At 47.1% G+C, this 13,522-nt stretch overlaps 2 protein-coding genes across 2 annotated transcripts in view; one reads left to right on the forward strand and one right to left on the reverse strand.

The window, feature by feature from the left end:
- Positions 1-81: 81 nt before the first annotated feature.
- znf526 (zinc finger protein 526) lies at positions 82-6,621 on the forward strand. Its single transcript, XM_072393936.1, has 8 exons — positions 82-389; positions 896-1,296; positions 1,464-1,633; positions 2,030-2,125; positions 2,526-3,301; positions 3,383-3,518; positions 4,445-6,049; positions 6,226-6,621. Exons 2-8 carry the CDS (start codon positions 1,011-1,013, stop codon positions 6,397-6,399), a joined length of 3,243 nt encoding a protein of 1,080 aa, XP_072250037.1. The 5' UTR covers positions 82-389; positions 896-1,010; the 3' UTR covers positions 6,400-6,621.
- A 337-nt stretch (positions 6,622-6,958) lies between these two features.
- The window catches only part of cicb (capicua transcriptional repressor b), a 42,171-nt gene continuing 35,607 nt past the window's right edge, over positions 6,959-13,522 (reverse strand). Inside the window, exon 22 of the mRNA XM_072393937.1 lies at positions 6,959-7,116. The gene's annotated coding sequence lies outside the window, so the exon portion shown is untranslated. The remainder of the gene's footprint in view (positions 7,117-13,522) is intronic.

Genomic DNA, 13,522 nt, shown 5'->3' on the forward strand with positions numbered 1-13,522 from the left:
AGTAAATTGTTCGTTTATTCTAAATTGGAAAATGTGGTGTGAAGCATTTCCCGTGACTCAACATTTTCAATGAAATCGAAAACACTTGCAAAAACTACATTTCCCAGTATTGAGTCACAATTTATGATTGACAGCCAGGCTATCCAATCACAGCATCCGTAACTTTCAGGCTACCGCATTGGGCGGGGCATCCCATCACAAGAATGGAGGCGATCGGCTGGCTAACGTTTCATTACACGCTTTGTAATGCAAATTCTCACGGACCTTTATCAATTTTTTAATTTTTTTTTTTACCAGAGTGGCGGCTACGGGCGAGCAAAAACACATGTGGATATATGAACGACGTGTAATGACTACACGAAGGATGGTCCATCGAGAGTAGATGAGAGGTAAGTGAAAAGAAGGGCCCGCCGTTGTGATCGAAGAGCTTCGGGGAAAAGTGGGTAGCGCCGCCTGACGGACCGCCCGATGAATCGGGGGGCCGCTGTCAGGAAATCGCGGTGCCGAGAAACAGGTCTCCAATATCGGAGGGAGCGCCGCCAACAGCTCTCCATATGCCATCACACACTGTAAACAAAGATACGAATAAAATTTGGGAGTAAATCAACGATTTGTTAGCTTCAGATGAGTTTAGCCCATAATATGATGCGACGGAGGCCTTTTTTTAAGCTAACGGCTGAAAATTGCACGTTTAAGCCGGTCAATTTCATACTGTCCCCATATGAACTCTGCTAAATATTTTGAGTGTTCACACTCATTTTATATGTGACGCTGGTGTTTGCTTTGCGTGAGAAATATGCAGCACTGTTTTTAGGCTAGGCTACTGTAATTCAACTGAATTATGTGCTAATTGTCAATTGTTGTCATTTCTATTTATTTCTTTTGCTTCCCACAGGTGTGCTCTTATCCTGACTGGATGACAGAAGTTGTCTTCGTTAGCTGAGCTTAGCTTTGAAGCTTCAGTACTACCTCACATCCCTCCAATACACACACACACAAGCACTCCCAAGATGGCTGAGCAGGAGGAGGCGGAGGGCATGTATGTGGAGCACCAGTATATGTGCAGCGAATGCCACCAGCTCTTCAACACCCTTGAGGATGTGCTGATCCACCAGCAGATCCACACGGGCCAGGAGGTGGAGGGTGAGGCTGGGGAGGCCGTGACCATCTCAGAGATGGGACAGAGTCAGCAGTACCAGTGTCTGGAGTGTGGGAGTCTACTCCTGAATGCAGAGGAGCTGCTGCAGCATCAGGAGATGCACATGAGAGAAGCTGGGATGGAGGTGGAGCACCAAGGTGAAAGAAACGCACAACGCAAACATTTTCCAACAACTATAGTTAGATTTTTTTTCCTTTTTTTCTTCAGTAATGGTCATTCACATCAGAAATCTGCTTGTCAACATGCAAGACATGCTTTAGACAAAGAGACAACACTCACATCTGCGTTTATGACTGTTCCCCAGAGCTGTGTGAGGTCCTGGAAACGGGGGAGGCCAACTCAGAGGCTGAGGTGTCCGGACCCGTTCGGTACCAATGTCTTGACTGCCTGGCTCTGTTTGACTCGCCTGAGACGTGGCTGGAGCACCGGCGGACCCACAGCAGGAGCAGCACACACAGCAACACAGAGACCACAGTAAGGGACCCAACCTACTTTCACAGCACTGAAAGACTAATCAGTAGCCAATTGATTAGTGTGTATTTATGAGGTGCTAAGGTCTCTCTGTTTCTGCCAAATAATATAACAAATGATTAACTGCTCCTTAGCAAACCATGGGACATGAAGTGGAGGCTGAATTCTGTCAAAGGAACTCGTATTAAGTTGTTCAAACACCGCTCAGCTCTCACCCATTCACTGCAGATTTCACTCAGAAAAGACCAAAGTGTGACCCCCACCGAGTGTTGATCACCAAACAGATTAATCAAAGTGACTGTAGTCTTACACTGTATGATTCAAACACAAAAGCAGTAAGCAGGCATCGCTGGATTTCTGTGGAAACCCGTTCACTGGTGTTTTTGTGCCCCGCAACAGGAGTATGTGCTGCAGGCGGATGGCTCCGTCATTCCTCTGAGCAACGTGCAGAACTACGTGCTGAGTGAGCAGCAGGCCGGGGAGATCTTGGCGCAGGTATTTTGATCCAACTCCACGACATGCGAACAGTGTTGTTTGAGAATAGTTTTCTAACCACGAAGACTTAAAAACAGACGTTTCCCATCGTATCAGAGGTCACGCTAAGTGTCCTCGCTGCCCTTGGAGCGAACTCGCTCTCGTTGGAGCTGTCAGAATTAAAAGTGAATTGTGTAATTGCAATTATTTGAGATAGCTGTTGTGATTTTAATCGTCTCCATTTGATGGCGCTCAGTGCCCAACTTAACAGCCCGTACGCCCTTTTAATGTGGTCACCTCATCGTGTCCCATCTTCTTCTTTTACTTCTAAAGCCTGAAAGACAAAAACACTTTTTATCACAGTGAATCTCACTGTCCCGGTCACTGAGCCTTTGTTTCTGCATATGTCTGTGTTTTCCAGGTACTTGCCCAGCAGCAGCAACAGCCGAAGAAACATCAGTCTGTCTCTAAAGCTGCTGCACCCTCCCGCACCTACCTGCTGCCCCCAGTGACACCAGCTCCAGGCTCTGCCACCATGCACTTGCAGATCCTCACAGCTCAAGCTCTGGCAGACGGCTCCACCGCTTCCAGTCAGCGTCGCTCCAAGCTGCCCCCTCTGTTGCCTGCTGTCAGTCGAAGCTCCTCGGCAAAGCTGGGGGTCCTGGAGAACGGTGTACAGAGACTGGAGTTAAGGATGGCCCCCAACGTGCACAACGACAACCAGCAGCAACAGCCCACAGAGGTGGTGGTCATCCACCCTTATGAATGCTCAGAATGCTCCCTGCTCTTCCAGACTCCCGAGGACTTCCTCCAGCACCAGGGAGAGCACTTCCTGGGCCAGGACAAGGAGAGTGGAGAGCCAGGAGTCATGAGTGGCCTTGAGGAGGCGCGAGGAAGGGAGGAGACCAACGCCAAGGTGGAGGACATGAGGAACAGAGCAGCAGAGAGGAAAGCAAGCGCCTGGGCCAAACCGCTGCAGTGTGAGCTCTGCAGCCGAGCCTTCACCTCGGTCAACCGGCTGACTGCTCACAAGCGCGTGCACGAACAAGGCACGCACGAATGTCCCGAGTGTGGCAAGGTGTTCAAGAAAGCCACATCGCTGCAGACGCACATGCGCTCACACTCGGGTGTGGCGCGGTACCTGTGTGTGGACTGTGGTACTGGTTTCACCACTGAGATGACGCTCATCATGCACAGGTGAGCGCCACAGCAGCCGGCCGACCATTTCTTATGCTTCTTTTTTCTGTTTGTGTCATCTTTCTCTCTGGTTTCTTGCAGGAAGTCGCACACTGCAGACCCCCTTCACAAGTGTCAGTTCTGCAATAAAACCTTCACCAACATGACAAAGTACCTCTACCACCGTCGGACCCACCTCAACCGTGACACGTCGGGTGCCGCCGCCTCCGTCTTTGTGGTATGAACATTGTACACCCCTTTTAAAACCTGGATCATTTGTTGGGATTTTTACCCCCATTCTTCAAACCAAAACTGCTCCAACTACCCCAAGTTAGACGGGTTCTGCTGGTGTGCAGCAGTCTTTAAGCCTTGCCACAGAATCTCAGTTTAACACATTTGCCCCTTTAACCACTTGAGTGTTGCTTTAGCAGTGTGCTGAGGGTCATTGTCCTGCTGGAAGGTGAATCTCTGGCCCAGCCTCAAACCTCTGGAGGACTTAAATAGGTTTTCCTCAACAGTTTCCCTGTATTTAGCACCACCCATCATTCCCTCAATTCTAAACCAGTTTCCCAGCTCCAGCTGATAAATGCTCAGAATGATGCTGCCACCTCCGTGCTTCACTGTGGAGTTGATGAGAGGTGTTTTAGTTTAGCCCCACTTGCCTTTTGGCAAACTCTAAACTCGCTTTCTTATTTTCTTCTGGTAGCAGTGGCTTTTTTTAGTGGCCACTCTTCCCTCAGGCCAGGCTCTGTGGAGCGGTCCTACGGTCAGATACACCAGCCTCCTCCATGGAGCTTTCTCGCTCCCTCAGGGTTACCTTTGGCCTCTCTTATTAAAGCCCTTTGGTAGACTGCTCTCTCTCTCTCGCAGCAGGTCTGTTGTGGTGCCGTCTTCTTTCCGTTTTGTAGTGCTTCCTCTTAAGGTAACACTTGGGTTGCACACAGGTGGACCTTATTTAACTTCTTATATGACGTCTGAAGGTAACCGTTAGCCCCAGATCTTTTTTAAGGGCTTCATAACAAAGTGGGTGAAGACCTATGCATGCGTCACTTCTCGTCCTTTTTAAGAAAATACTTTGAAGTATGTTTTGGAGTTAAATTTCAGGAACAACACTAACAGTTTGAACTATATCTGAGCATCTGATGTGTCTCTTGTCTTCTGTAGGCTTCACCTCCAAAAAGAGCGTCTGTCGCTGCTCTTTCCATCCTTCAGAGAGCGAGAGAGAAGAACTTGCACATCGATGATGCAGAAATGAACCTGCTGGCCCCTCTAACAGAGGAAGAGATGGAAACACTCGGGGATCCAAAGCCAAGTTCTCCTTTCAATGTGGAAGCAGGTGAAGATGGAGACGAGGCAGATGACATCAAAATGAAGGTGTCTGAAGGAAACACTGATGACCCCCAGCAGGTGTTCTTGGCAAATGCCGCTGTGCTGGCCTCAAAGCCCGCCTCCCATTATGAAGGCGGTACTGAAGTCGTGCCCAGCCCGGCAGGCTCAGCAGAGGCTGCTTCAACTTCGTCATCAGATAAAGGTTCTTTTTGTTGTCGCTCATGCCCTAAAACCTTTCCTTCCCAGCTGCAGCTCATGCACCATCGCCGCAAGTCCCATGTCATCGAGCGCAGCTTTATATGTGGCGTCTGTGGGAAGTCCTTCAAGAAGCACATCCATGTGCGCAACCACATACGCACGCATACGGGCGAGAGGCCTTTTCAGTGTTCTGACTGTGGCAAAACCTTCTCATCACTGGCCAATCTGATGCGGCACACCCTCATCCATTCCGGCGTGCGCCCGTATCGCTGTGACGTGTGCCATCGCTCCTTCTCACAGTCGTCCAACCTTCGTCAGCACAGCCTGCTGCACTCCAGTGCAGCAACACTGACCTGCCCTGACTGCCCCGCCACTTTTCGTTGGGCCACCAAGTTGGCGGCGCACCGCTTCACCCAACATCCAGGAGCTCCGGCCCCCTTCCCCTGCCCTCACTGCGAGGCCGGCTTCCTAACCAGGAGGCAACGAGACGGCCACTGTCTGGAGCAGCACCCCACGCTGCTCCAGACTGGTTCACAGGTAGAAGAGGCCCACAGTCGGTCAGAGGAGGAAAAAGGGCCGCTCTCAAAACCCTCCTCCTCAACAACTACAGGAACAGAATCGGCGGATCCAACCAGTGTGGTTCGAGGAGCCCTGGACTGCAACATCTGTGGAAAGAAGCTGAACTCTCCAGCCAATTTACGACTTCACAGACTGAGCCATTTCACCTTGGGCCTTGGGCGGCCGCGGTGCGCCCCCGGCAAGCGACCCAAAGCTCACCAGTGTCCCATCTGTGGCAAACTGTTTGTGTCGTCCTCCGGAGTCGCACTTCACCAGCGAGTCCACACCGGCGAGCGGCCGTTCCCGTGTCAGGTGTGCGGGAAGCGCTTCCGTCAGAACACACACCTGCGTGAGCACCTGCGCACACACTCCGGTGAACGGCCCTTTCGCTGCGAGGTGTGCGGAAAGGGTTTCATCCAGAGCATGCACCTGGCTGAGCACCGCAGAACGCACACAGGCGAACGGCCGCATGTGTGTCTCCTGTGCGGCAAAGCCTTCAAGACCTTCTCCAACCTGAGGAACCATAAAAAGACCCACGTCAGGCAGCAGAGGCTGGACGAGGAGGCTGCAGCCCAGGTTGCTATGGAGACCAGCTCCGCCGTGGCGGTGGTGGATGCCTCTGCAGTGGACCTGACGAACAGGCAGACTCAGCTTATCCAAATCCAAACCTCAGAGCTACATCAGGTAGGGACAGATCCCCAAAACGTGTAATAACTTAGAATAAGGAGACCGTTTACTTGATGTTAACAGCTGCATTTAAGATATATTATCACAGAAATAATCCTCCAAGAACCATAATTATCATTGTAATAATGTTCATCTGCACCCCCACCCTTTGTTAATTTGTTTCCTCCTCGCAGGCGCAGGGCACCCCCACTATTATGTGTAATGAGTTTGGGGAGACCATCGCCATCATTGAAACCAGCGAGGGCGGCGTGCTGCCTCTGGAGCAGGCGCTGGAGATCTACCACACCGCTTTGGAGAACGGCCTCGCCGTGGATACAGTAGCCGTGGACAGACTGCAGCTGCTCTGAGGACGAGTTGAATCAATTCTAGTCTTAAAACCTGGATTAAACAAAGAAAAACTGACTACTGTGAGATTAAATATTGAGTTGAGTAATGATTTACTGGAACCAGATATTTATGAACTGGACAATACGTTTAGCAAACAGACCAAAGTATGTCGGGTTCCCCGTTGTTAATGTGTATGGAAGTGAATCTAAAATTAAAGATATGCTGTTAAATATAAAGAAGGACCATTGGTTGTGCCTCTGATATTTCTGATGATTTTATCACTTTTATGACATGGATGTGAGTTTAGTCATCTTGTTGTAAATGGGCAAAATCAATAAATGTTTTCTCAGAGATCGGCATCTGTAACTCGCAGTCGAACACGTGAAAATGTCCACATTGACCTTGGTCTGGGAGGCAGAAGTGGTTATGGTTTAATAACATTCTTGTATCATTCTGGATTATATCACTGCTTAAGTATTCTTTGATGTAGAAATATGAAAAATAAGCATCAGGGCTTTAAATTATTCATAGAAATCCCTTTTTCTCACACACTGAACAAACCAAGGAGCGAAACACAAGAACATTAATAGCCATATTTATTGTTTTTTTCCCCATTTCATGTGTTTTACCTTCAGTAATGATGTCTTATAAGTCAATGTATGTTCAATGACAGAGTTTTCCATATCAATAATATGAGTCTACTGACTCTACAGTTATTATTTACAACACAACCAAGTCTTGCACTGTGATGGTAAAATTTCTGTCTCAGGACTGACAGACTCTCCAATCCACACTAACCATTTGTATCACCCAGACACGCTAATTGTTTTAAACTATTTACTTCTTAATTAACACTCAGACAAGATAATTGTTTTATCATCAAGACTGCATCCTACCCCCACTGGAGGTGTGGTTACACACCTCAAGAACAAAGCCCACCTCCCCAGGTATAAATCCTTTGTGTTCCTTTTGTCTGTATCTTTTCATACCATTGCTGCTGAATGGTGTGGACTGATCTTTTTCCTTGCAACGAAGAATAAAAACTTAGCCGGCCGGCAGAAAAAGTAAGTTTCTCTATTTCATTGCTCATCAGAGGTATTAGGAAGGAAGCGATTAAAAACTTCCACAACAGTTTGGCGTTGTTGGGCAGGACCCCGTGAGCAGCCGTTCAGGACGAGGCACGGAAAGCGACAGGCCATCCTGGAGAAAAAGATCATTTCCAGCCTCCGAACCTCGATTAATTTGTGAGACGGGAGGGCTAACCGGTAACACGTCCTGAGTCGCTGCCACCGGGGTTCCAAGAACAGAGTTCAGTGAAACTCGTCTGGTGAGTGTTGAAATATTGACTTATTGCATTTTCTTTCAAATTTGGATTTTAATTAGACAACAATTTCATTTCTCATAGTCTTCACAGTTGGCCAGCTATTTATCTGTTTTTAGCAATCAAAACAGTTAGCTTTATTCGCCATTTGAAGCTGAAATCGAAATGTCGCTATTTATCTGTTTATAGCAATGGAAACAGTTAGCTTTATTCGCCATTTGAAGCTGAAATCGAAATGTCGCTATTTATCTGTTTATAGCAATGGAAACAGTTAGCTTTATTCGCCATTTGAAGCTGAAATCGAAATGTCGCTATTTATCTGTTTATAGCAATGGAAACAGTTAGCTTTATTCGCCATTTGAAGCTGAAATCGAAATGTCGCTATTTATCTGTTTTTAGCAATCAAAACAGTTAGCTTTATTCGCCATTTGAAGCTGAAATCGAAATGTCGCTATTTATCTGTTTATAGCAATGGAAACAGTTAGCTTTATTTGTCATTTGAAGCTGAAATCGAAATGTCGCTTTTGCCAGTTGTAGCATAACTAATTGGCTCTCGTCGTACGACCTCTTCATTCAGAATGGGGAGTAAATTTTCCGTAGAAGCGGTCCAGTCTGCGGAGGGGCCAATTGTGGAAATTATGAAAAAGAGATTTGGGGATAAAAGGTTAAAATATTAAAATTTATGGACAAATGAGCTCAGATTCCCAATAGGGGGGTCCCTTAGTTTAAAAGAAAAAAAAAAAAAAAAAAAAACAAAGAAAAACGGAAAAACTAGAAGAGAAACTGATTTTTAAAAAAAATAATAAAAATGTTGCTTTCTAAAATCTGTCCCAGTAACCTGACAGACAGGAACTGGATGTGTAAATGATAATCCCAACACCAGTTGTCCTCCACACCTCGAACATGACATATGCATCTGCAACCACTAACAACCTTCCCTGAGTTTGTTTCAGCAAAAAACATCATTTCAACAGACTTCATGACCAAAGAGGACCTGCAGTGTACCTCCCATCTGTCACCAGAATCTGACGAATCGTACGAGGAAAGCTGGTTAAGGGAGAGGTTTGACAAACTAACACTGACACACATTTCTTTGGACAGAACATAAATGCACTGTGTCAGTCTCTCTCACACCAGCTCAACGTAACATGTACACCATGGACTACTCAGTCCCACACATCCCACTAGAAAAACACACATCGGATAGCTGGGAAGATTTGAGCCCAGTTATGAAATTGTGTAAGTCTACAGCCGAAAGGCAACAAACATCTGATAGATCTATTATTTTTTCACCTTCACTGACATCTTTTGTGCACACACAAAGAACAGTCAACAGAAAGTATGTTAACCTTGTCAAAAATTGTGAAAATGTTGTCATCATTCTAAAATCAGACTTTAAACCTTGCAAGGCTCAATACTCACTTAAACAAAAAGCCATTGATAATATACCACCATTCTTTGAGTCTCTTAAGGCAGCAGGAGTAATTGTTCCACGTAACGATTCTCCAATACACACGCCTTTGTTTAAAATCAGAGGCAAAGATCAACCAACAGACTGGCGCTATATTCAGGATCTGCAAGCAGGTGATGCAACCAACTAATGCAAAATTCTTTTCAGTGGTCAACCTTTCAGACACCTCCAGTGTTCCAGGTCACCCAGGAAGCTAATTCTGGTTTGCTTTCAAATTCAATAGGAGGGGCTACACATTCACACGTCTGTGCCAAGGATACTGTGAAAGTCCCACCATTTGCATTGAAGCTCTCAGACAGTCTTGAACCCTTTGTTCTTTCCCCAGACACTGCTTTGTTACAGTATGTGGATGACCTCATGATCTGCAGTCCGACTAAAGAGCAGTGTGAAGCCAACACAGTCACACTCTTAAAACATCTGGCACAAACTGGTCACAAAGCCAGCTTGACAAAACTCCAATTTGTCCAGGAAAGGGTTGTCTTCTTAGGTCATGTCATCACTTCTGAAGGTAAAACTCTTTCACCAAAAAGAGTGGATGCAATTCAGAACCTTCCAAAACCCATCACAAAGAAGCAGATGATGTCATTTCTTGGTATGTACTCTTACTGTCGACAATTCATTTCTAACTATGCCATTCTTGAAGCTCCACTCGCCTCCCTCATTCATGGCAAGGGCCTGCAAGCAAAACATGAGATCAAATGGACTCCTGAAGCAGAACAATCTTTCACAGAACTAAAACTTGCTTTACAAAGCACTCCAACTTTGGGCCTGCCTGACCCTACCAGACCGTTCATTCAAACAGTAGATGAAAAAGATGGATGTATGACTTCTGTTTTGTTGCAGGATCATGGAAATAAGCTGCGGCCTGTAGCTTATTTTTCTTCAAAACTGGACCCCGTGGCTGCAGGTCTCCCAAGATATATTCAGATATGTGGCGGCAGCTGAAAAGGCAGTTATGGCCTCCAGTGATATTGTGGCCTATTCTGATGTAGCTCTCCTGGTCCCACATGCTGTGTCCATGATTTTACTTGAACAAAAGACTTCTCACCTCTCCACAGCACGCTGGCTACGATACAACACAGTACTTTTAGAAATGTCTAACATTACTGTCGAACGCTGTAATGTGTTAAACCCTGCCACTCTGCTCCCCACACCAGACGATGGAGAACAGCATAACTGTGTTGCTGTCCTCCAACAGGCTTGCTCACCAAGGCCTGATCTACAAGAAACACCATTAACAAATCCTGATTTGGTTCTCTTTGCAGATGGATCAGCTTCACGTGACCCACAAACGGGTCACAACAGAGTTGGGTTTACTGTTGTCACTAACCATGAAACTCTTCTCCCCAGCTCACTCCCTCCTCACCATTCTGCACAGGTGGCAGAACTGATAGCAATGACAGAGGCATGCAGACTAGCTAACAACAAAGCAGTAACCATCTAATCTGATTCCAGACACATGTTTGGGTTGTCCAAGATTTTGACACTCTGTGGAAACACAGACAATTCCTAAAATCTAACGTAACGGCAAACCCATTCTCCATCATGACAAAGTCACAGCTCTTCTTGATGCCATTTTACTCCAAAAAGTCAATCTCTGTTTGTAAATGCTTTGCTCACACTAACAACACAGGTCCTGTCTCTCAAGGAAATGCAAGAGTGGATGCTGCTGAAAAAGAAGCTACACTCCTACCCACTATAATTGATCCCTGTCACTATTTCCACCTCTTTCACAACGGTGCAATCTTTTGCCACGCCACAGGAAGATGTGTGGCGAGGAACCGATAATAAGCCTTGTCTACCTAAACATTTTTTCCCTCATTTCGCGAAATTGACACATGGATTGGACCATGTGTCAAAAGGGGGGATGATGGATGCCATAACCCAGCACTGATTCACCAAAGAATTTTCAGTTCATGCAGCAGAAGATCAGTCACCCGCGTATGGTTTGTGCAACACATAAAAGGTAAAACCAAAGCAGTCACACACGTCGCTCACCCATCACCAGACAGACCATTCGAACACTTAATGATGGATTTCATAGAACTGTCACCAGCAGAAGGAAAGAAACGCTGCTTAGTAATAGTTGACGTGGTAAAAATAGATTGAAGTATTTCCAGCAAAACACCAGAGTAGCCAAGTGGTAGCAAAGGCTCTGCTAACAGAGATTACTCCCCATCTGGGAACTACAACTACACCAAAACTGAGCAGCAATAATGGCTCTCACTTTGTCAATTCTGCAATAACCCAAATTAGTAAATTTCTTACCATTAACCTCAGACAACATTGTGTATAACACCCTGCCAGTAGAGACGTTGACAAACGAGAAAATGGCACTCTGAAATCAAAATTTCAATTTTGGAAGACCTCCATCTCTGGGAGTAAAACCTGTAACCAGGCCACTCCCCTCCACTGGCCTATGTGAGGATATATGCTACCATATTGCAAAAAACTTATTCTCTCTCTCTCTCTGCAGATTTCCAACCTGGGTGGTGAGAAACGACTTCAGAAGGGGGCACTGGAATTCCAAACGGTGACCAGATCCATTCTGACAACGCGGAGATAGCCGAGAGGGCAACGTGGGTGCACGCCAGCCACTGCAGGAAGATCCCCGAGCAAACGGAGGAGCCCAGCTGCCAACCTGATCGAAGCGAGGACGGACGGTGACGGACGACACGAGGACGCACAGAGGACGGACGGTGACGGACGACACGAGGACGAGCAGAGGCCAAAGACGACGGACGGTGCAAGGACGCACAGACGCCAAAGAGGACGACCCGTGGAATTGGCCCTGTGGATTCAACAAACACCAACTACACGTGTTCCACCAAACTCCACCATGCATCACCTGATTCTGATGCTGTCATGTTTGGCACAGCTGATGGAGGCTTACACCTACAAACCTGCCAGGACTGTCACTTTGACAGAAGGTCAAAGTGCAACATTTACCTGCCTCGTTTACCCTGAAATTTGGCGATCAGGACGGGTTCAGGCATATTATGCCAAGTATGACAAATACCTATGCAGAGACCCCTGCGGCCCACACGATTGGCACTTGATCGTTGCCACAACTGACAAAACCATTGCTCCAAACAGAAATCCCCGCTTCACAATAACAAAACTTCCAAATTCCAACGGAGCCCAGATTACCATTTCTGATGTCAAACCCACTGATGCAGGCACGTATTGGTGTGGAATTGAATATCCAAGCTCGGATATGTACAGACAACTCACAGTCATAGTCAATGGGCCACCAGACCCACATGACGCCCTACTTAACATGCTGTCAGATGTTAACACGGTCATGTTGACCTCTGGAATTGAAGACAACCACTCCGACGATTATGAGAACATTACCAACATTATCAAACACATGAAAGATGCCATTCAACTCCCTCCTGTAATAAATGACTCAGGGTTCCCTTGGCTGGAATCTTTGGGCCAAGGATGGCCAGCATGGTTTTTAACAATGATAATCCCTTATGTAGTGATTTTCTTTTTGCTCTGCACCCTCATTCCATGCATATGGAAATGCCTGTCTAATGTGCTCATGAAAGGAATGACTCCTTCCTCCACATATGTTCATGCCGATGCCAATTATGCTGATCAAAATTCAACCTCTCTTCATATTCCTGACCCTGATCATTACCCCAGCTCAGACTCTGACTCTGATATTGACATTCTGTAAATTTTATTTTATTTTGGTTGCTTTGTTTGTTTTGTTTTGATCTCCTCTAAACAACTGCCATGATGATACATTTTGAAATCTGCGTGAATTAGCGTATCGGATACTAAGTTGTGACTATTTCCATCCATCATCTGCCGCTTATCCGGGGGTCGGGTCGCGGGGGCAGCAGCTTGAGCAGAGAAACCCAGACGTCTCTGTCCCCGGCCACTTCTTCCAGCTCTTCCGGGGGGACCCCGAGGCGTTCCCAGGCCAGCCGAGAGACATAGTCTCTCCAGCGTGTCCTGGGTCTTCCCCGGGGTCTCCTCCCAGTGGGACGTGCCCGGAACACCTCCCCAGGGAGGCGCCCAGGGGGCATCCTAACCAGATGCCCGAGCCACCTCATCTGACTCCTCTCAATGCGGAGGAGCAGCGGTTCTACTCCGAGCCCCTCCCGGATGACTGAGCTTCTCACCCTATCTCTAAGGGAGAGCCCAGACACCCTGCGGAGGAAACCCATTTCGGCCGCTTGTATTCGCGATCTTGTTCTTTCGGTCACTACCCACAACTCGTGACCATAGGTGAGGATGGGAACGTAGATTGACCAGTAAGTAGAGAGCTTCGCCTTCTGGCTCAGCTCCCTCTTCACAACGACGGGTCGGTGCAGAGCCCGCAACACTGCGGACG

The sequence above is a fragment of the Leuresthes tenuis genome, unplaced genomic scaffold, assembly GCF_036924035.1.
Source record: "Leuresthes tenuis unplaced genomic scaffold, fLeuTen1.0.hap1 SCAF_10, whole genome shotgun sequence".
Lineage (NCBI taxonomy): Eukaryota > Metazoa > Chordata > Actinopteri > Atheriniformes > Atherinopsidae > Leuresthes > Leuresthes tenuis.

Excerpts from the sequence above, each read along its gene's own strand:
- znf526 (XM_072393936.1), top strand. The coding sequence starts at position 1,011 with ATGGCTGAGCAGGAGGAGGCGGAGGGCATGTATGTGGAGCACCAGTAT. Across the intron at positions 1,297-1,463 it reads GATGGAGGTGGAGCACCAAG|AGCTGTGTGAGGTCCTGGAA; the intron begins GTGAAAGAAACG and ends ACTGTTCCCCAG. Across the intron at positions 2,126-2,525 it reads CCGGGGAGATCTTGGCGCAG|GTACTTGCCCAGCAGCAGCA; the intron begins GTATTTTGATCC and ends TGTGTTTTCCAG.